General features: G+C 35.5%; 1 protein-coding gene across 1 annotated transcript in view; it reads left to right on the top strand.

The window, feature by feature from the left end:
• The window catches only part of LOC150098039 (torsin-1A-like), a 71,524-nt gene that overhangs the window by 23,077 nt on the left and 24,407 nt on the right, over nucleotides 1-24,040 (top strand). Inside the window, exons 3-4 of the mRNA XM_090406408.1 lie at nucleotides 6,568-6,642; nucleotides 22,910-23,056. Coding sequence (XP_090262534.1) covers nucleotides 6,568-6,642; nucleotides 22,910-23,056 — 222 coding nt within the window. The remainder of the gene's footprint in view (nucleotides 1-6,567; nucleotides 6,643-22,909; nucleotides 23,057-24,040) is intronic.

Genomic DNA, 24,040 nt, shown 5'->3' on the forward strand with positions numbered 1-24,040 from the left:
TGAAAACTGGTCATATTTTTATCCTTGAAAAATCATAGGATAGTTCTGGTATTTGTTTCACATTAGCTGGTAGAGAGGTTTATTTCAGACATCTCTACATCGTGCATCAAAGATTAAAAAATTTTAAAACTTGCATTCATTCATAGAGAGATTAAATTAAATGTGCATAAAAAAATTGCATATACCTTATCAAAAATTTTCATATTAGTGGAGCTTTACAAACTTTGCAACTTCATGTAAATCAAAACTTAATTTTTTTAATCTAAATTTGTGTATCATATATTTATTATATTCTGTTAAGAATCGGATTCACACTTGTACCCAGAAGCTTATTGTTCAATTGACTAAACTTCTAAAACACTAAACTTGCATTAACTTATGTGTTTATTGCAAGTTTTGTGTATGTATATATTTCACTTATGTGCAGTTGTTCTTTGAGTCTAGCAGAAGTATTCAGGATCTCCTCCTTCCCTCATTAGCCTTGATAATCTGTTCTCACATGCAAACATAATTACAATGACCATTGTTAACACCTGCAACAGAGAAATCAAATTTAATATTTGTATCATTGAAAAGAAGTTTGGAAAATTTTACATTAAAAAAAGTGAGGGCAGTAGATATGTTTAGAATTTTATTAAAAAATAATTCGGGATCATCAAAAAAGTAGAAATTGCATATGCCGAAAAGATTGAGTTATATTATTAGTAAATGAAAGAGAAAATAATTGGTGCATACCTGATGTAATCATGATCTGTGGTTCTCAGGTTGCCACTTGACGGTATTAGCTTACATCTTTTATCTTTTCTTTTAGTAAGCACTGTATCTATGTTTTTTATTTTATTTTTCTTTCTGCAGTATATTCTATTTGAGGTTTAAGCATATTTGCCTCTTTTCAGTTCTTTATTCTTGTGTTCCATTATGCTCACTAGTTTCAATTTTATATGTGAGTTATTCTAAATACCTCTTCAACATTGATGTTATTGTGCTGTTTACATTTTTGTAGTCCTGAAATTTTGGTGATTGATTTGTTCCATGTGGAAATTAGGTGCATCTTACCCTTGTTCGAATGACTAAATTGTGAGCATTAAAGAAATAAGATAAATTCCTTTGGGAAGGAATTTACCTTACTTCATTTCACTGCTTTTGATATGGTTATTGTCTTTTACTTTTTATTTGGTTATTTATTTTTGGTTTTTGATATTCCACAGTATGGTGTAATCTCTGCCTACACCATCAGCAGAAGTTTATCCTATTTGTCACATGTTCATCTCACCACACTTTTTGCAGGACATTATTTACATAGAAGTTGACTTGGCTGCTTGGTGACCTTCATTTTAGACTTCTTTTGAGTAGTTAGCAGAGTCTTTATGTTGAAGCACTAGGGCAGTTACTTTACTAGCCCAGCCTACTTGCACGTGGTACTATAATATCTTTCTATTAGTGTCATATACAGTATATAAATACTGTATGTTGTTGCCTTGATCAATATGTTGGGACCTCAGATTGTAGGCATTAGTGAGACCTGGCTATCAGAATCCAACATACACTCAATATCAATGTAAAGGGTACAGTATTTTCAGGAAGGATAGACAGGATAGGAGAGGAGGGGGTGTCTGCTAATGATATCAAATGACTTGAATCTGGTTAGTGTTGAGACCTATGATTGTAGTACTAGTAATAGTGTTTCACGTGGAAGTGAATTTGAAGCCATCTGCTGCGGGGTGGAATCTAACAAGATCAATTACATAGTAGGGTATCGTTACAGACATGGTGGGGTCGGTTGCTAGTAATGATCATAATGGGAAACTTTAATTATCTAACTATTGATTGGGTAGTAGTAAAATCTTGATTGAAACAAACTGAATTTATTGAGTGTTGCAAGACAACTTCTTCAAGCAGTATGTGATAGAAGGAATTACAGGTCAAAGAGTGTTAGATTTGATTATAGTTTCAGAGGATCTTTCAATTAAAGACATGACTATTCTGCCTCTGGGTTATGACAGTGATCATGTGGTATTCACTTGGGAAGTGACTAAGTTTATGAATGTTCCATTCAGAAAAGGTTACATGCTGAACTACAAAGCAGGAAATTATGGCCAATTGAAGAGTATACTGAGTTCAGCAGAATGATATCAGTTGCTGGATGGGAAGCATTTAAAAATTACATGAATAATGCAATATCAGAATGTCTCCTTAGAGTTTGAAAGATAAATAGGATAGGAGTCAAATGGATGTGCAATCTTATTAAGCAAGAGATTCATTAAAGAAAGGATGATGTGGAAGGAATACCATATGCATAAGGATGACATCTGTTATGAAAATTATAAGCAGCATGCTAGAATAGTCACAACTGTTGTATGGAAAGCTAAGTCTGAGCATGAAATAAACTAGCTCTGCAAGCTAAAGACAACCCACAAAAATTCTATCGACATGCAAGTAAAAGAAAGAAAGAATGAATATGAAAGAATAACTCTTCTGAAAGCAGATGGTGTGAAGGTGACAGATGCAGAAGAGGATTTTTAACTAATGAGTGCCCATTTTGCTAAAAGCTATCAACCAGGTGTATGCAACATTGAGTTCACTTCTTACTCTTCACTGGATGGAGAAACTCTAGTGTAGGAGAACAAGGTATTAGAGCTGTTGCACAAGCTGAATCAGAATTCAGCAATAGGGACCGATGGGATATCAACATGGGTGCTAAAAAAGTGTTCAGCTGAAGTGACTATTCCTTTGACCAAGCTATATAATTTGAGTCTCAGAAAATTGAAGATTTTGCAGGAATGGAAAGAATGTATGGTAATCCCATTGCACAAGGGTGATGATATATTCAACTATCGACCAATCAGTATCTCAAGAGTGCTGGTGAAGATTTTCGAAAAATTGATTAAGGCTTGCATTCAGAAATGGGTTGACAGTGAATCTCTACTTCACAATGAACAGCATGGGTTAACTAATTGAAGGTCACCTTTTAGCAACTTACTCACATTCTATAATAATGTTACCATTGAACTAGACAAGGGGAATGGATACACCATGGTACTTTCGAATTTTGCTAAGGCTTTTGAACAGAATACAACATGGAAGATGCATAAATTGGAGATTATGGGTTTGGATTATAAAAAATTAGTGTGGATGAGAGGATGGCTGACTGACAGATATTGAAAAGTGTTAATACAGGGGGATGCGAGTCTGCAAGATTTAAAGTAAGTAGTGGTGTACCACAAGGATCCGTCCTTGGTCCACTGTTATTCAATCTGTATATTAATGACATTGGGAAGGAATTGACATGTGACATACAGCTATTTGGTGATGATGCAAAGATAGGTAGGGTAATCAGGAATGCTTCTGATATGGAATATTTCCAGAATGATTTGAATAGGCTGGAATTATGGGCACGAGAAAATGTATGTCAGTTCAATGTCAGGAAGTGTAAAGTCAATCGCTTTGGCGTGATTAGATATCCAATGTCCTATTATATTGGTGTTATTATGCTAGAAGAAATTGATCAGGCTTAGGGATCTTGGAGTGTTAATAGATAGTAAGTTGGAGTTCTGAGGCCATGTAACGAAGATTGTAAATACAACTGAAAAGTTGATTGCAATGCAGAAATGAACTTTCACATATAAAGATAAGGATGTCATTTTGCCTCTTTACAAGGCCTTGATAAGGCCTCACTTGAACTATTATGTGCAAGTGTGGTCTTCTAGTTTCTGTTGTGATTCTGATACAGTGGAGAGAGAGAGAGAGAGAGTGCAAAGGGGAGTATTAAAAATGATATCAGGATTGTGGAATACTAATTATGAAGACAGATTGAGAATTTGTAGACTGCAGCCACTAGCAAACAGGAGAGAAAGGGGTGATGTGATTTAGACTTACAAAATTTCGAAAGGGTCATACAGGATTTCTCTTGATGGAATTTTTCATTTTATGGAGGGTGGGGAAAGGATGAGAGCATCATTAGAAGCTGGGAATGAATGCTACTAAGTAGCATTCCTACAAGAGAAATCCTGTATGACCCTTTCAAAATTTTGTAAGTCTCAATCACATCACCCCTTTCTCTCCTGTTTGCTAGTGGCTGCAGTCTACAAATTCTCAGTTTGTCTTCATAATGGTGCCTGATTGGAATGGATGACCATTGGGTGTTGTGTGTGCAAACAGTGTGAATGAATTCAAGAATATGTATGATAGCTAATGTGTGTAGTATGTGGCCTTCCTCAATGAGTCCCTGACTTCCTGTGGAGATCTCTCTTAATAATAACTACATCATTAAAGAGGGATGTGTACACTAACTTTGTGTTGATTTTATTTGTTGCACTTTAAATAGTATTTATTCTTTAGTATGGGTGATACATATATGCACATTATATTGTTATGTGACATTCAGTCGTTTTCAACTCTTGTTGATCTTTTTAACAAAGGCTCTCCATCTCACTCAGCTGCTTGTCCTTTCTTACAGTGATTGTAAGTTCAACTTGATCACATCCATCCACAAGAGTTGGATGTGAACCTTCCAACTCTTGTGGTTTTTCCTCTTCTCATTCCCTCAATTTTTGCCTTTTCCAATGATTCATCTGCACATGTAGTACTTTCAGTATATCAACTTCTGTTTAGTGATCATTGCCTCCAAGGAGCATTTTGTCTTTATACCAAAACCATCTTATTGGTCATTCATGCAGCCTATGGGATTCTTAAGTCTTCTCCATGTCCATAATTCAAATGAATCAATTCACTTTCTGTTTCTCTTCTTAATAATCCTCCTTCACATCCATTCATCACTACTAAAAAGATCATTGCTTTGACAATGGTAACTTTTGTGGCCTTATTCACACCTCTGTCTTTCACTATTTTGTCATTTACCATTATTTCTTATTCTGAACTCCAGTAAATCATAACTTACAATGATTTCTGTTTTATCTCCCTCTATTATAAATTCATTTGAATTACCAGAAGCCATCACTTTTGTTTTGCTGATGTTTAAATTAAGCCTGGCTTTGTTACTTTCTCTCTTAATCAATAGAATCAATTGTTCCAGATCTTCCTTAGTTTCTGCCATGAGGGTTGTATCATCTGCACATCTTATATTATTTTTCTGCCAATCCAGCTGAGTCTTTGTCTAAGTTAGCCATCTCACAACATATTCACTGTAAATATTAAAAAAAGGCAATAGTATAGTATACAACCCTGCTGCACTCCATTATTCACTTGAACACTGTTTCTGCAAAGACTTTTTACTGAAGCTTCTTGCCCATCGTACAGCTATCTTATCAAAAGAATTAGATGCTCAGGCATTTCCATTGATCTCATTACAATCCACAGTCTGTTCTGATCTATGCAATCAAAAGTTTTCTTATAATCACTAAAACAGATGAATACTTCCTTCTGAAATTCTTTTAATTTTTCATAATCCATCTCATGTTTGCTATCTTGTGTCTAGATCCTCTACCTCTCCTAAATCCTGCCTGTTCTTATGGCATTTCTCTATTCACATATGTCTCCAGCCTTTGTTGGATCACTTTCAGTATAACTTTACTTGCATGTGAAATTAAAGATGGTTCAATAATTTTCACAGTCTCTAAGATTCGATTTTTTGGAATTGGGATAAATACCAATGTTTTCCGATCTGTAAGCCAGTATATTTACTACTTCATCCTAGCTGCTCTTAATAATTCCACTGACACTCCATCAGCTCCAGAAGCTTCTCTTTTTGGCATCTGTTCCATTGCTGATATCACTTCACTTTTCATTATCATGTGCTCCTTAACAAATTCTCCTTTAATATTATCATCTTTCTTGTACAAATCTTCTACATACTCTTTTTTTTCACTGCTGCTTCTTCTATCAGACATTTTTCCCAATTGCTTTTTACAACTCATAATCTATGGATATACTTCCCTGTAACATCATTTATCTTTCTAAGCAGATATATTGTTTTCTTCAATTTCCTTGCACCTTTTGTTATTTTTCCTTATCTTTCCTAGCCTGTATCTGGAAATCTGCACTAAGTTATCTAACCTTTTCTTTGTTTCTCTTAAGTTTCATTTTACTTCTTTCTATAGGAAAAGTTCCTGGAGCTCGTGGAGTGTCAATCAAATCATTGAGAGCAAGCTGGGAATGAGTAGTGAATATATTGACTGAAATTTGTCAACAGGTTTGGAAGAACGTGTTCTGTACTGGCCTAGAGATTGGAAAACATCAATATTCATCCTAGTATACATGTTATATTACAGATATATAATTTTTTATGGTACTATCACTAGTAGAAAGCTTGAAACATATTTTACACACTGTTCTGTATAAATTTAAAAAATTTTAATATTTACAATGGTGTAATTCATATCCACAGCCTGTCAAAGATCAAAAGTTTTAATCTTTGAAGGTGGCATAAATTTTTCCTTTGATCTAAATACTGTGCTTTTGTTGATCTAACTAGTCTTTGTCCTCACCATTTCCAAAATATTTTCCCCTTATATGAATGCATAATATATAACTATGTTTTGTATTTTTCTAAATTTATGACTATTTAACTCATTTCAGTAAGGTATATTGTTTATATGTATATATCAACAGGTGACAGGGAGAAAACTTATTGCTTCCAACCAGTAATGTCTACTTCATCTGAAACACTTTTTGAAGACGATCTCTGTGAGTTATGCACATTATTATTATTATAGACAGCTCCATTACTTTATTTTTTAGGTTTATATGAATTTTATAAATACACTTTTCTGAAAATGTCTCTGGTTTAGTTTATAAATAAGTATGCAAGTGCCTTCTAGAGGATGTAATAGACACTATGAATTAAAAAAAGTTAATGGAAATTCTGGTCACATTTTCTACAGGATGAGAAAGTAATACTGAGATATAATTTATTGAGGCAGTGCAGTTGTTGGAGCAGTTTAGTTTCTAAATGCAAATAAAATCAATTTTTTATGTTTAATTCGCTGCCATTTGGTCGTTTAAAAATAGTGCTGTAGTCAAACAAATATTTTGTTACTTTTCCCACATAAAAAAAAAGTTGAGACCACTTTACAAGTTGTCTCAACTTGTAAAGGCCTGTGACTAAAAATTAAAATCATTAAAAATTAAATTTGTAACACTTGAAGAATTTTTCAACATTGAGATTATAGAACATAAATATCATGGATCAGTAGAAAATTGCAGAATAAGCAACTTGTCAACGTTATATTTGAAGACCTGTAGATGTCACTCTTTAGAAAACATATAAGAGCATGTACGAAAAGACAGTTGTAAGTGGAATGAATGAATGGAGAGAGAGAGAGAAAAATTTAGAGTCGAACAGTGAAGAAGCATTGAATAGCTGCAGAATGTGCTTTAACAGAATTAGAAGAGGGCAGAATTATTGATGCCATTTCTAGTGATGGTGACCATGGATATATTTTTAAAAATGCAAGGAGCACAAACTTATGTCTGTATTGAAGAGTTGAGTAAATTGGTGAGAGGTGGATCATTAATCAACCTGATTGCTCTCTTCTATACTTGAATATTTTTAGAGAGCTCAAAAGGGGCACTATTCAAAATTTGAAAACATTACTCATTGTTTGGACAAATTTGAGATTTATATCATAAATCTCAAAGCTTCAGAGATAAAGTAACCCTTACATGAAGTGAAAACTTTCTTTGCATTTTTTTGAAGGCTGTGATGGTATTTGCAATATGATTAAGCCAATAGAGACTGGAGGTTAGAATAATTCCAAGATGAGAAATTTCATCCTATCTAGAGATTTTGAGTATTGTCAAGGTAAGACTGTAAGAAAAAGGATTTTATTTTTGGCATGATATAAGACAGAATTGAGTTTTACCATTGAAATTAACAAGGTTATCAGTACTGAATAAAAAAAAGGTTGTGGAAGTTGATATTCTTGAAAATTACAAAGTTTGTCATATTGTTATCAGCAAAAATGTGAATTGGATATGTAATCAACTGGAAAAAGGAGTTATTATATAAAAGGAATGCCTTGTGGAATGCAAGCATTAATTTTAAAGTTTGAGGGATTAAGGTCCATCTTTTAAGTATATAGGTCTAACTCTGGTGTGCTAATATTTTTATTATGCCATACATTTGTGCAGGAAATTATACTCAGTTATCTGTTAGTATCTGTGGAGTTTCTGTAGATGGTATAAGAGATAACCAACTGATTTCTGATAATTAATGTACCTTAAAATGGTAAACTGGTTTTCAATTTTTGAAGTAAATTTTATTCTAGGGTTTGGTTAATTTAAGTGTGAATGTGATACGTTGCACTGTGTGACCAAATGGTAAACATATCATCATATAGTGCAGCTAGAGGGAGAGATTTAGTGGGAGGAGACCTGTGCGTTTTAAAAATTTCCATGAAAAAATAATTGATAGTAGTGACAGAAGGAGCCTATTGTCATGCCCTCAATTTGAAGCTATTTTTTTTTTTTACATCCAATTTGAGGGAAAAAATTATATTATAAAACACGAGTATACTGTAATATCAGGAGATGATCTTTTTCTAAATTATGGTTTCTTTAAGTGTGATGTTTGTAAATACAGACATAACATTAACTTACTAATAGTACATCATTGTACATTAAAAATTTCAAGTCATTAACCGAAAAAAATTAAATGATTCCAACTTATTAGTAAGTTTGTTGTTATACCTATTTACAAATATCCTGCTTAGAGAAACGTTAAACTATAATTAGGAAAGTATTCCCAACTGATATTACCACCATCTTTTGTTTTAATGCAATCAATATATTTTGTGTAGAAAAAGAAATTATCTCCAAATTGTGAAAGCATAACAATGGATTCTTCATGCTTTTCTTCACCTCTGTTCTTCTTCTTCACCACTTGCAAATTTTTTATGGAAACTTAAAAAGAGTTAAGCTCCTCTGCATTATTGTCCCATTTATGAATATGTTAGTTACAAGACTTCCAGATGGTTACATCTTATAATATCCACAGAAAATTCACCTATACCAACAGATACCTGAACATTAATTCTCACTGCCATCCTGTACAAATGTGTTGCATAATAAGAACATTAGTACATGGATTCTGGTAGTCAGGCTTTGATTATTCATACTCGAATTTTCAGGATATCACAACATAGTTATACTAATTAACATATTTTGCTGAAGTCAAATTGGCATCAGGAAATAATGTATAGATATGCATACATGTAAAGGAATTAAATTTGGTAAGTGAGGCTGAAGCAGAGCCAACATAGGTAGGCACAGTCCTAAATAATATTCCCTAGTGTGCTGGATTGGGTGTTTTTGGCCATTGGTCTGAGGATGAGCATTTCCCATGAGGCAGTTTTGAGTCATATATCCAAATGTATTGAGATGTGGTTAGTTTCCTACAGCAGAAGTAGATTCCAGTAATAGTCAGTTGTATTTATATTTGTTATGGTGAAGTAAGGTGGTCTTTTTCCAGCATATCTTGTGGTGAGTGTGCAAAGTGTGATCTGTAAGTCCTGAGTGGCCAGTGGTGGCCACCCAGGACTTACAGACTGATGTGTAGTTGGAGATTCTGATGTTGGCTGTCTGGCTTGTTGTAGGACAACTTATAACTAGAGTACTTTGTATGCTCCAGCTGGGTGTAGGATCTGCAGCTTGTCTTTTGTGTGGTGTGTATGTGGTCACAAGCATGTTATCTTTTTAGGATTTGTTAGCTTTTCAATGTGCCCCAACAACGTGGGATGGACTTTTATTATTATTATTATTGTTCCGGGAAACTCCAAGGAGTCGACAGACTCATCGAGGGAGGCCCTAACATCATTTCAAGAACAACTATTCAACATTCACACAGTATCTATCATACCTTGCCTTGAACTCATTCACGGTCGTAGCACCCACAACAGACTCTGGAAGCTTATTCCACTCATTTACCACTCTCCAAGTAAAGAACCTAGCTCTAACACCCTTGTCAACCACGCTCTTGCCCAGCTTCCATGCATGGCCCCTAGTCCTCCCGCCACCAGTCATATTTTCAAAAATATCTTCTGGATCAATCTTATAAAAACCCTTCAGTAATTTGAATGTCTCAATCATATCACCCCTCCTTCGCCTCTCGTCCAATTTCTGCAACCCACAAATCTTCAACCTATTCTCATAAGGTTCATTCCACAGACCTGCTATCATCTTGGTCACTCGTCTCTGGACCCTCTCCACTTCCTCCCCATCACGAAGAAACCCTGGTGCCCATAACTGGGCACAGAAGTCCAGATGGGGTCTTATCAAGGCTCGATACAGAGGAACAACAACTTGTTCGTCTCTGCATGTTAAAGTATTTTTCAGAAGCCAAGTGATTTGGTGAGCTGTTTTAGTTACTTTTGCAATGTACCCCTAAACTTCAACTCCCTATCCACCAACACTTCATATCCCAGGCCTCATCAATCTCCTGGAGTATGGTTCCACCAATGCGATATACTGCTGCTATTCTTTTCACCCCAAAGTGCATAACCTTACACTTTGCCACATTAAATTGACATCCATTTTTCCTAGCCCAGTCCTCCAAACTATCCAAATCATCCTGTAAAATTTTGACATCCTGTGCACTCACAATTGCTCTAACCAACTTTGCATCATCAGCAAACAAGTGAACACTTCCTCTCAGATCCTTTCCAATATCATTGATGAACAAATTGAAAAGCAGTGGTCCAAGAACAGAGCCCTGTGGCACTCCACTAGCCACAAGACGTCTTTTAGACTCCACTCCTGAATAAACCACTCTTTGATATCTATCCTTCAACCACCCTCCTATCCATCTCACCAACCCTATATCTATACCCATCTGCTCCAGTTTACTGATTAGGGTTCCATGTGGTATCCTATCAAAGGCCTTGGCAAGGTCCAGTAGTATCACTGTAAACCCATTACCCCTATCCAGTTCAGCTGTCACTGTGTTATAAAACGTGAGCAAGTTACTGAGGCATGATCTACCCTTCACAAAACCATGTTGTCCCCATACAATATCCCATTTTCATCTATCCAATCCTGTATTCTTTTCTTGACTAATTTCTCTAAGACCTTGACAATGATTCCTGATATGCTAATCGGTCGGTAATTTACAACAGCAGTCTTGGAACCACCTTTATGCAGTGGAACTATTTTCCCCTCTTTCCACCCGCTCGGGACTAACCCAGACCTGAGACTCAAATTAAACAAAATGGTCAAGGGTACTGACAATTCTTTAGCTGCTTCTCGTACAACACGAGCTGGTATACCATCCAATCCCACAGATGTATTGACATTGAGGTTATGCAATAGACTACTCACCTCCACTTCATTCACCACAATTCCCGTATAATCTACTGGTTTATTCGTTTCTGCAATGTCACCACCTGGATGATATACTCTTGCAAAGTGCTCACTCAGTAACTCAACTATCTCAACTGATTCAGTTACCTCCCTACCATCGGCATTCTTTAAAATCAATCTGCCATGTACATTTTTCCTTTTACTTGCTTCATATCTAAAAAATTGTTTAGGATTCTCTTTAGCGTGCATGGCCAATGTTCTTTTGTAATCCTTTTTTGCTTTTCTTACCACACTCGTCACCCTTCTGGCCTGTGCTTTATACCGTTCATGTGCCTGCCGGTCACCCTTCTCCTTAAATTCCCTCCATAGTTGTTTCTTTTTTTGCAGCTCAAGCTTAATGGTGTTATTCATCCATTTAACCCCTACTTGATTTATTATTCGGACTCTAGGTATACAGTCAGCCATTGCTTCATGCAAGCACTTCTTAACTACCTCCCATGGACTATCAGCTTCTAGTCGTTGCAGTTGTACATGCCATGGCACTGAACCAATCAAACTCCTAAGCTTGTCATACTTTCCAGATGGGTATTTGAATGGGTATTAGTCGAGGCTAGCTGGTGAACGGACGTGCTATCGGAGAGCTCCTGAGAGATTTGTGATTTTTGTTGATTTATTGATGTTTTGGATTCAATGTAATGGACTTAAGTGTGTAATTTTGGTATATTATTGGAGCTTTATTAGCGTGGTTAGTGTACTAAAGTGTTTTATAACATAATCTATGTTATGAAGTCGCCGCTAGATGAATTCGTAATGTGTAGTGTTCGTGCAAGCTCCAGATAAGATAAGTATCATTTTCAGTTATCGATACAAATTACTTAATATTGTGTAGTTTTGTTTTGTTTGCCTTGCGTATTTTAGTGCGTCTGTTTTTGATGTGTTATAACGTATAATTTGACAAAACACGTTGCAAATAAGTATGGCACCTGTGCGAAGGAAAATGGCGGCCAGTAATGAAGGTTCGCCATCCTTATCAAAGAACGGTAGTATAAAAGAAATGAGTCAGTGTACTAGCTGTGAAATGTACGCTTTGCGGAGTGCGGTCGGAGTGTGGTTAGATGATAATAAAGGATTGAATGTGTGTAGAAAATGTAGGGAGAATGAGGAATTGAAGTGTATTTTGGATCGTGAGTGTGATATTTTTGTCAACCTTCAGAATGAAGGAAATAGGGATATGACAAGAAACGGCAAGGTTGTACATGAAAATTGTGAGAGTGTGAATGTAGAAAGTGTGAATGATAGTATAAATGGTTTCTCAGAGAATAAAAAAGATGAGATAGATGCATTGAGTGAGATCGCGTTGTTGAATAGTGAGATAGAAAGAGCAAAACAGCAGCTAGAGTGCATGAACAAAAGTAGACTGAATGAACCAACCAATAATAAAAGGTATGACAGGAAAAATAGACGTATGAATGTGAACATGAACAAAATGAAGGATAGAGTGCTGTATGGAGACTCGTTAGTATGAGGTGTGTTAGTAGAGGATTTGACAAAATCATACCAGCCTGGTGCGACCATAAAGGACGTAACTGAGTCTATTAGAGAGCAAAAGGAAAGGGTGAAAGAAATTATTGTTGTGGCAGGTACAAATGATTTGAAAGGAGATAAAATGGAAATGATAGAAGACCTGAATGAATTGTTTGAGGTAGCAAAAGAAAAGAGTGAGAGAGTTAGAATGATTAGTCTTTTGCCATGGTGACAGTGAAATGTTTAAAAGGAGGGCCATAATTGCGAATGACTTTATGTGTGGGTTATGTATGACGAATGGTGTGGAATTTGTGGATGTGTGGAGTGAGTTTGATGGGCGAAAGGATCTATATAAGATGGATGGCTTGCATTTGAATGGTTACGGTGTAAGAAGACTTGAGAAAGTGTTGCTGAATGTAGTGGATTTGCAAATTCAGGGAAACTAGATTTGTTAAGGGGGGAGTAGATATACAGTCCTTATGGAGGCAGTTGAATGTAAGAATGAATATAATATGCCAGAGCAAATAAGGACAACAAATCTGAGTGGGATAGTTAATATAAGGCATCAAGGTAGGGTTGGGGCTAATGGGGGTCTTAAATTCATGTACACTAATACTAGGAGTATTAGGAACAAGAAGGAAGAGTTTTTGGCCATGGTTGGCACTTCCAGACCACAGGTTATAGGTATTAGTGAAACATGGCTGACTGTAGATGATATAAATAGTGGGATTGAATGTGATGGGTATAGTGTGTTCAGGAATGACAGGGAGAATAAAATGGGGGGGGGAGAGTATTGTTGATGATAGCTGATGAGCTGTAGCCAAAGAGAATAGAAGTTGAATTGCAGGATAGAGAAAAGAGCACATTTGAGGCCATTTGATGTGAGATTGTGGCTAGCAGAACAAAATATACAATTGGGTGCTGCTATAGACCAGGTGATGGAAAAGATGGTGGTGACAGTATGCACAAGCAAATAGAAGAAATGAGTGGAAGGAGGGTGATTATTATGGGAGATTTCAACTATGGTCGCATTGATTGGAGTGAGGAGAGGACACACGGAAGGAAGGAACTGGATTTTATGCAGTTATTAAGGGATAACTATCTGCGACAGCATGTAATGGAAAATACTAGGGGTCAGAGAGTGCTGACCTAGTAATTACATCTGAGGATTTGGCTGTAACAAATATGACCACATTGCCACCAATCGGTGAGAGTGATCATAGGGTCTTAACTTGGGAGGTGGCTAAAGGTGTAGAATTTTCAATTAAGACAGGGTACATGTGGAATTATCAGGCTTGTGTACAGAAAAGGGTGGGATTTAGTGAGGAATGTAGCCATTGGGCAAGATGTTGGGAATGTGGTCAAGTTCAGTAGAGGACATTATTTGTTATCAGAACAAATCAATTCCTTGTTGAACAATGTTTTTTTATAATTCCATATTTTTAGGAGAAGTGGGTGATATTACTGTTAAATGAATGAATGTATCTACTATTGTGTATTCTAGTTTTCTGTAAACAGATAATGCCAAGAATCCATCAAGTTGGTATGTAATCAAGGTTTGCAGAGGACTGACTTTTCTTTTTTCTAGAGTTAGAGTTGAAAGCATCAGCCATGTGGCCAGATGGAGACATATCTCTATAGTATGGCCAAAGAGTATGTCAGTGTGGAGCAGAGTTTATAGTTTTCTCTTTAAAGGTCTCCATGAAGTATTTAACTTTGAGGAAGAAGTAGAGAGCCCATGTCTCTCCTTGCCATTTGTTTGTAGAGTTTCCTTCACTAAACGAAATAGCTTGAGTTTGTGATGAAATGAAACAGGCTGAGATATCAGAAGAAAATTCAGCTCTGATAAAGTTCAAGGTGTCTTTTAGTGGAACATTGATGAATAGAGAGGAGACATCAAAAATTGATCATTATATCACTGGTTTTTATATCAGACTTCAAATGGACAGTTTTTTATGTATGCATCAGTGTTGCCAGTATATTGGGAGAGCATTTTGCCAAGTGTTTAGTTAATTTGTAGTTACATAAATCAGTGCCATCCACAGCTGGATGCAATGGCAAATTTTGTTTGTAGACTTTGCCTACCCATATATGTGGGGGAGGGATCAGGAATTGTATAGTTGTAATTTATTAGTAATTTGATTAAGTCAGGAGGTGACATTTTTAAGGAACATGCAAATGGTTTTGATCTGTATGCTGTTAGGTCTAAGTCCAAACAACAGTAGATAGAATGATCTCCTTAAGTAGGTAGGGTAGTTTTTGTTCATATAATCAGGCACATCTGCAAAACTGTCAGAATCTTAAAGATTTTGATCATATTGTACCATCTACAGACTTTGCAAGAAATGGCATCCCTTATCTGTTTCCCTCAGAAACAAATATCCACAGTCTAGAGACCTGCATGATGTATATGTCTTACATATTTATAAGTTGTCCTATTATAGCTAAACAGACAAGACATCCAACATGATGGTCTCTAAGTATAAAACTACATTTGGTTCCAGTACTATGGCCACTCAGGACACCCACAAGAAGATAGACTTGAAAAAAAAAAAAAAAAACTTGAAAGACTGTTCCTGGAATCAATTTCTGCTTTAAGGAGCTATCCAAAGCTCAACAAATTTGGATGCTTCAAAGCTGGGAAATGCTTGTCATCAGTCCAGTGGCCATACACATCACATCTAGTCCTCCAGATGGCACCATTTAGGACTTTAGGTCTACCTTTGTTTGCTCTGCATTCAGTGTTGCTTACCCAATGCAACACTGAATGCATTGGGTAAGCAACACTGGGTAAGCAACATGAACTGCCTCATGATGCCACTTTGACTTTTGTGAAATATTAATTGAATTATTTTAATTAATGCTTCCAGTATTCAGTAGTCATTAACTACCACTATTTAGAATACCGAGCTAAAGCTAAAGAATTAGGATACATTTTTAATTATTTCAAAACAGTTGCAGTTCCTTATATTAAAGAAGTATCTGGAAAAACTGAAACTACTCAATAAATTCCAATCACAAACTCTCTATAAATTAATAATACTAGCTTCCATTATCCAATCTTCCCAAGATGTTCACCCATGATCAGTACCTGGAGTATACAAGACACATTGCCAAATGCGAACACTTCTTATGAACTGCCTGGCAGATTTGCAACAAAAAAATGGACAAACTATATTAGTAAACCATGTGCTCAACACTACATATAATTTAGATGCTGATTTTGACTGCTGTCAGAAGGTGTAGTCAAAATATTTGAAAGCTTGCTTGATATTTTGTGTTCTTATTCAAAATTCATAACCCTGCTCTAGAGACTAAACCCAGATATTTTTCAAGCCATTTCAAGCCTCCAATAAGCAAGGCAGCAGTTGCACATCAGACAATGAAATTCATGTCCTACCTTAAAGATATTCATAAATATCCCAGCTCGTGGCAGGATTTGCACCTCCCATTAGCTGGAGAGTGGATGTGTTAACCACTTGATCAAACAGGTTGACAGGCAGGAGAAAGTTTTTTTAAGAGACAAAAATTTTGGCATATGTTTAGTGGCTCAAGTTAAAAACTCCAGTTCACTACAGCCCATAAAAACTGCAGAAAAAACAACCAACCTAAAGCAGACAAATGACTAAGTTTGTCTCCTCTTCATATGGCAGTCAATCCTTCTGGTCCCTGCCAATACTGTTTGGCAAAACTTCTATCTTGCTCTGGTTCCATCTCTTTTATTGGGATAGAAGAACAGCAACATTTCTCAAAGATAAGGCAGACCTCTTGGCATCTGTTCTCTGACTGTTGTTTACACAACCAAGGCAAATCTCCTGTTCCACAAACCACCTTCAGTATGCCTTCTCAATCTTTTGTTAGAAGAACATCAGAAAAATACTCAGCCTTCATACTAATAAGTCCTCTGACTCAAATGATCTCTCTCCAGTTGCACTAATAACGTGTGTTCTAAAACGAAATCATATCCCTGCAGTTGAACTAAGAGATTGTGCTGTAAAACTAACACCCATTGTGTATCACCTCTAGGAACTGTCATACCAGTCTTTTGCATCTAACTTATCATGGCATAAACATACTACTTCACCTGCTCAACTTATAACACTAAATCCAACAGACCTTGAATTATTGTCTCACATTTAGGTGTGGTGCACCAGAAACCTTCCTCAGAATGTACGATTGTATCCAGAAGAGAGCTGTTTCACTTAACAGATGATCATAATCCTACTCGGCCCATCCAATTACTTTCCCATAGACACGGTTTCTGCATTGTTTTTTCTGTTTATATTTCTTTCTGCAGATGCTGCTTCACTGAACTAACCACTACCATTCCTTTAGTCATCTACACACATGGGCAGCTGCTAGTCAACATTCATAATACGGTCAGTTCCAAATTTAGTAAATCAACTTCTCATTCTCTTTATTCCATATATCTCTGTTTTCTGCAGTCTTCTTTTCCTCCTATGAATACAATCTCCAACTAGATTCCATTCTTCAGATTACTTGCCCATGCACATAGCACAATTATATTACAGGTCTTGAGATCTCTCATGCAGGATTGATAAAAGAAACACATTCAAGAATGTGAATATATTTTTATTGAACATCATCCCAAACTGTTATATCAGGTTTTACATCTAATGTCCCTTATAAACTCTTACCTATTGACCATTTCCAAATAAATAAATTAAAAAAAAAATGTATACACCTGTTTATCATTGAATATATGTAAATTGAGTGCTATGTTTGCTTTATAGTTTGCTGTTAAATTACAATAACAAATATTTTACTGATGAAAGCCATTTATTAATGATTTTATGAATAAAAAAATACACATCCATAAATATTCCATTGCACACTTGTTTGTGCCCTTGTTAACAACACATTGCACTGTGCTATGGTATGCTGGTAGAGAAGCACTCTTCTTAAGGCACTACTGACAGCATCACTCTGCCTAGATCTGAGTCTTCCTCTTGGTCATTTTTCTGCCATTGTGGTATCCATTACATGTTTTGCTAACTTTATCATTTTGTTTAAGTTACTATCATACTTCTCTACCTTAGATTAGCTCTGCTCACACATTTTTGAGTGCTGGTAATGCCAAGTTCTTTTCTAATACTGTATTCCATTTTTATTATGATTCCTCCATGCATGCGATCAGTTCATTCTCCTACAGACATATGAGGTCTTAGACCTGTCATCTGTGGTATCTGGCCTTTTGATTAACTGTTTTATTTCTAACCCAGATCTGACCAATAGCTTTTTGTTCTTTTTACTCCATTTACCTCTGGAACAGCTTTCCTAATAAAGTACTCACAAATAATTATAACATGCAGCTCTTCAAGAAAAATGTCAATAAACTTTTTTCTCTATCTTCTAGCATCTCACACACACCACTGATATGCTTATGGGTTCTTTAACCTCTCATGTATGGGATCAGTGTAGAAATTGGTAAACAGAGAGGAGACATCAAAACTGACCATAATATCAGTGTTGGAATGTGAGGTTTTTCTATACTGACTTTAAAGTGGGCTGAGTTTTTTTTTTATGTGTGAATGAGTATTGCCAGTATATTGGGAAAGCACTTTTGCTAAATGTTTATCTAATTTGTATGTAGGTGAATCACCAGCATTTACAGTTGGGCATAATGGCACATTCTGTTTATGAATTTTAGGTAGTCCATATTGACAGCATTTTTAACATTTCTGTAATTATCCCCCCCCCCCCCCCAAGAAGGTTTTGTACACTTTATCAGATTACAGCACAAGACATTTACACTAGCTAGCTTTTACTTGTTCAGCCATGGTTAACCTTTCTACAAAGATGGAGAGTTGCTTCTTCACTGAAATAGATATTTGACAGAAATACTTCAGAAATAAATAAATATGATGCAACAGTTGCATTTGGTAGCACCAAATGGATGTTTATGAATTTTCCATAAAGTTTGCTCTTGCACATTCAGGTCATGGCTAGCCATGCATATGGACTTCATTGAAGCTTGCAGAACATCTTGATTGAGTGCTAGTACAGAAACTATCTATCTAAACCTTTTTCTTACAGATGTAGCTGTTATCTTTCCAAATTATTAATACCTCTTACTAATCACAATTGTTTCACAGATTTTATAGAATGGAACACAAAATGCTTTTTTTTCTGGTTGATTGCCATTTTTTATTTGTGTGATATTCTGTTTGCAAAAGTGAAAATTCAAGTACAGAATAAAAATAGCTTTTACAGTGATATCAGTTGAACTTTATGTGTATTGCAGTCAACTCTCACTATAATAAACATTGTTATAACAAACTTCTGAAACTCTCAGATCTAGGCACAGTGCTGTGATCCCTACAAGTTTACTATAGTGAGTGAACTGTACTTTTTTAGAAATAAATTTTTGTAATCCTTCAAATCATTTGTAGTCATACTGTATTTACATTAATTGTAAATCATTTTTTATTATTATAATTGTATTATAAAAATAATTGTTGTATACCATATTTCAAAATATAACTTTTTTTTTTTTAAGAGGGAAATGTTACTGTCCCTGTCAATCAGCCTATTATTTTTACTTAAATTTCAATTTTAGAATGTTTAATAGATAATGTAGAGGGTCTTACAAACACATTGATGTGCATTGCAACTAAAGTCTCCTATTTTTTCACCTGGTTATACTGTATTCATGTTGAAGTTTCTGAAACATAAAACTACATAGACACTGGAATGTAAACATAATTTACCAGCTTAAATTAATTATTTACAGCCAGTGTTTTGCTAGCTTAGGCTAGCATTATTAGAGGCAGTTTAACACTATACAATCAGTGAAGACAAACTAAAATGACCTGGATAACAAGAACAGTCATGTGTATGTTTGTGGATGACAGTGGCACTTTTTGTGGTGATTCCTGTTGTTAATGCTGATGGGTAGATAGTGCAGAGTTTAAAGTCATACTGTCCATTCTATGTTGACTTGGTTTAATCCTTTATCCAAGTGTAAGCAAACAAAGTTTGCACCTTGCACCTGAAGTATTTTCAGACTGGGGCAACTCATATATTATTATTATTATTATTAAGAGAGACCTCCAAGGAGTTAGATACTCATCGAAGGAGGCCACATACTACACACACACACCAGCTATCATACTTATTTTTGAATTCATTCACACTGCTTGCACTCACAACATCCAATGGCAGTCCATTCCAATCATGTACCACCCTCTGAGAGAAAAATCTTGCTCTCACCCTTCTTGGCAGCCTTCATTCTCAGCTTCCAGGGATGCCTTCTCATCCTTTCCCCACCCTTCATAAATTGAAAAATTCCATTAATTGAAATCCTGTATGACCCTTTCAGAAGTTTATAAGTCTCAATCATATCACCCCTCTTTCTCCTGTTTGCTAGTGTCTGCAGTCTAAAAATTCTCAATCTGTCTTCATAATCAGTATTCCACAATCCTGATATCATTTTTAACACTCTCCTTTGTACTTTCTCCAATATATCATAATCACAACGAAAACCAGGAGACTAGACCTGTGCACAATAGTCCAAGTGAGGCCTTATCAAGGCCTTATAAAGAGGCAAAATAACATCCTTATCTTTACATGTGAATGTTCGTTTCAGCATTGCAAATATCTTTTAAGTTGTATTTGCAATCTTTGCCACATGGCTTCTAAACTTCCTATCTATTAACACCAAAAGATCCCTAGCCTCATCAGTTTCTTCTAGCCTAATCCCACCAATATAATAGGACATTAGATATCTAATCATGCCGAAGTGAATGACTTTATATTTACTGACATTGAACTGACACCCATTTTCCCATGCCCACAATTCCAGCCTATTCAAATCATTCGGCAAAGACTGCATATCAGCAGCATTCCTGATTAACCTACCTATCTTTGCATCATCAGCAAATAACTATGTCGCTTGTCAAATCCTTCCCAATATCATTAATGTACAGAATGAATAACAGTGGACCAAGCACTGATCCTTGTGGTACACCACTTGTTACCTTAAACCTTGCAGACTTGGATCCCCCGTATACCACTTTTTGATAACTGTCAGTCAGCCATATAGAAGCTTATGACTTCATATCACTTGTCGTAGTATCCCATAATGCAAAGCACATATTCTTACCAGTATATATAATGCTATGCATTAAGGAAAAGCTTCTATATATGAGTTGCCCCAGTCCTGAAAATACCTCAGGTGAAACTTAGTTTGCTGACACTTGGATAAAGGATTAAACCAAGTATATTTCTTGGTATCTTTAATTTGCCGTCCATTCTGTTACAGTTAACCGGCTTTTTTAGAACTTGTGCCACTTCCAGGAACAGTCTCTCCAATTTAAACTGGGATTTGTAAAGCAGCTTGTCTTTCTTCCATCTTATGAAGTGGCCTTTCTCTATGGCATGTTGAGATAGTCCACATTTGGTTCTCCATTCTGGGTGTATTTTTTGTGTTCTTTTCTCCTGTCCAAAGTAGTAGGCCATAGAGAAAGACCACTTTATCCTGTCTGTCTGAATTATTGAGTTCCACATTGGCAGGTGAGGCTGTAGACACCAGGGAAGGAGAGAGAGGGTCTAAGTGATCCTTAATTTGTCTTAGGCAGGTAGAAATTTTATTTAGAGGTTTGTATACAGTTCTGGTTGTGTGTCATTTCAGGAGGGAGCCCTGTTTATCTGTTGCTTATTTGATGTTGGGTAAAGATAAGTGTATGTGTAGTCTGGTTTGGGAGATTTGCTCTTTTTAAGGAATTGGGCTAGTTTTTTTTTGTTGTATCCATTTTGTTGGAATGATGTGAGTAGATCCTGTTGTTCCAGGTGCAGTGCTTGTCCTGAGGACAAAATTCATTCTGCCCCAGAGGCTAAGGTTTTGAAAGGGCAGAGGGAATTTTGCAGTACAAATGCACTAACAACCACATTCACATTCTTTTTCTTATCTAATAACAATTGAAGATTTTTTTTTTTAGAATTAAGTAAACATGTAATTTTATAAATTAATATATTCTAAAAACTGTCATTCTCCTTTTTTTTCATTAACCATTTTTAACACAAATACTTAGTGTTTGTGCCTCTGGTATCAGCTTATTGTGCAACAAGTACTGCACATATGTTGAGATATCCATCAGCATTGGACTTGCTTCAAGGTTTTTCATCCTTGAGCTTGAAACTTGATATGCATTTTGCATATCGAGTTTCAAGTTTTTCTTTGAAATCTAGCATCAATGCCTCCAGGTGGTGATGAAACTAGTTTTGTGAAACATGTATTGCATACTGTGTTGCATATATCAACATACAATAAACATGGATATACCAAACATACAATGTGATTAGAACATATAACTCCTTTGTTATCATAAATTCAAGTGGATAAAACGTAGCAACATAAATTAAAGTTTAGAACCATTGGTTCAAAATAAACCATTTTGTTTAAAATTAGAAGTATTAGTAGCTCAAGCAGCTTCATTTGAAAAGAACTGTTTATAAGTTGATCATAATTCTGTTACCTCCTGTATACAGTATTGCAAGATCAACTGCATAGAGACATAAGTTCCACACTGACAGGGGAGGCTGTAGATACCAGGGAAGGAGAGAGGGTTTAGGCAATCCTTAATTTGTCTTATGCAGGTAGAAATTTTATTTAGAGGTTTGTATACAGTTCTGATTGTGTGTTGTTTCAGGAGGGAGCCCAATTTATCTGTTATGCCTTTGATGTAGGGTAGTTTTGTAGTTCATTTCGTTATTGATATAGATATTAAATGTTTCTATTACTTATTCCATAATATTAAATCATATACCCTTTAAAACAAAGACTAACACAGTCTTCCATTTGATATATGCATTGAAACCTCAGTGGCATTATTACTCAGATAACATTGTTTCACAACCTTTGTCATTTATATATTAGGTCAGATAATATAGCATCAGCATAATTAACTAATTTTTATTGTCTGCAAAGTGTTGTACTACTGGAATTATACTGTTTAAGTATGAAATAGATAAATATATAAAAACATTTACCCATATGATTTTCATATAAGAGTGAAATATGTTTTATTCTCAAATTTGGATATGAACTTAATCACTTTGACCATGATATAGAGTATATTAACTTTATAATATTTATCTTATTTATTTCCAGGTGGGAAACCACCATTACCTGGTAGAAATATGACAAAAAAAATTATGAAGAGATCCTTATCTCTTCCTTCACCAACTCCAAGAAAACTTCTAGCTCTTCCATCTCCTTCTGCATTTCTAGAGAGTTCCAAAGATTCTTCTGCTTTAGGTAAATTATTATAACCTGCATATAAATGTTTAGATATATATTCAGATGCACAAAATAGAATTTTTTTTTTCCCTTGAAAAACTGGAGTATAGAGCAAGCATATTTGTTACATTATGTATCATTGTATTTTTATGCACTTTTGTATAAATATTCCAGTGCAGGTGGGAGGAGGGGGGGGGGGATAGTGCTTCCAATTATTTGTGGTACATTTGACACTGGAAACTTTATTTGGTTTGTCAATTGGATATCAGGAATCTATATGCATTGCTTTTTTTTTCTCTTCCCCACACCTCTTAGATATCAAACCTGAAACGCTATCTTCTGCATACTGTCCTCATTGGTTTTTATTTGATACCAGTTATTAAATTATTTTGCACGAAAATTGTGTAAATAACTATTCATCTTGGGTAACGAGATAGAAAAATTAGTTTTCATTTACATCAGATTGATTTTTTATAATTCCTTTTTATTATTATAATCTCTTTATTAGAGATGTGCCCAAAGCATGATTTGCATTTCAGCTGAAACATACTGAATTAAATTTTAAAAATTTTTGATTTAAATTTTACAAATAGTGTTTTGAAACAGAAAATATTTTTGAATAAAATATACTCATTAACACATTTAGGCGGGGCTGTATTTTGCATGTGTTGTGCATCTCTGGCAGTGGGTGTGTTGACCTTGTAACATGTCCCTTTTGCTTTGAGCTAATAGGAGGCTAATGTTTGGCTAATGATATATACAAAAACTGTATTAGTGGTTACATTTTGCAACCCCCCCCCCCCCTCAGAAGGAAGAGCTCCGTTCTGGGTGGGTGGTGGATAACTTCTTACAAGTGTAACTAGAGGTTATAGAATGCCATGTGTAATTTCTTCCCCATTAGAGTAACTTAATTGCACCACCCATAATTAAAAAATCTATTTACATTTATGCCTTTCCTTTCACTCCGATGTGCTGCTCATTTGCAAAAGGTTCATATTTGAT

This window comes from Typopeltis vanoorti, chromosome 16, assembly GCF_054136105.1.
Source record: "Typopeltis vanoorti isolate ZY-2024b chromosome 16, IOZ_Tvanoo_1.0, whole genome shotgun sequence".
Taxonomy (NCBI): Eukaryota; Metazoa; Arthropoda; class Arachnida; order Uropygi; family Thelyphonidae; genus Typopeltis; species Typopeltis vanoorti.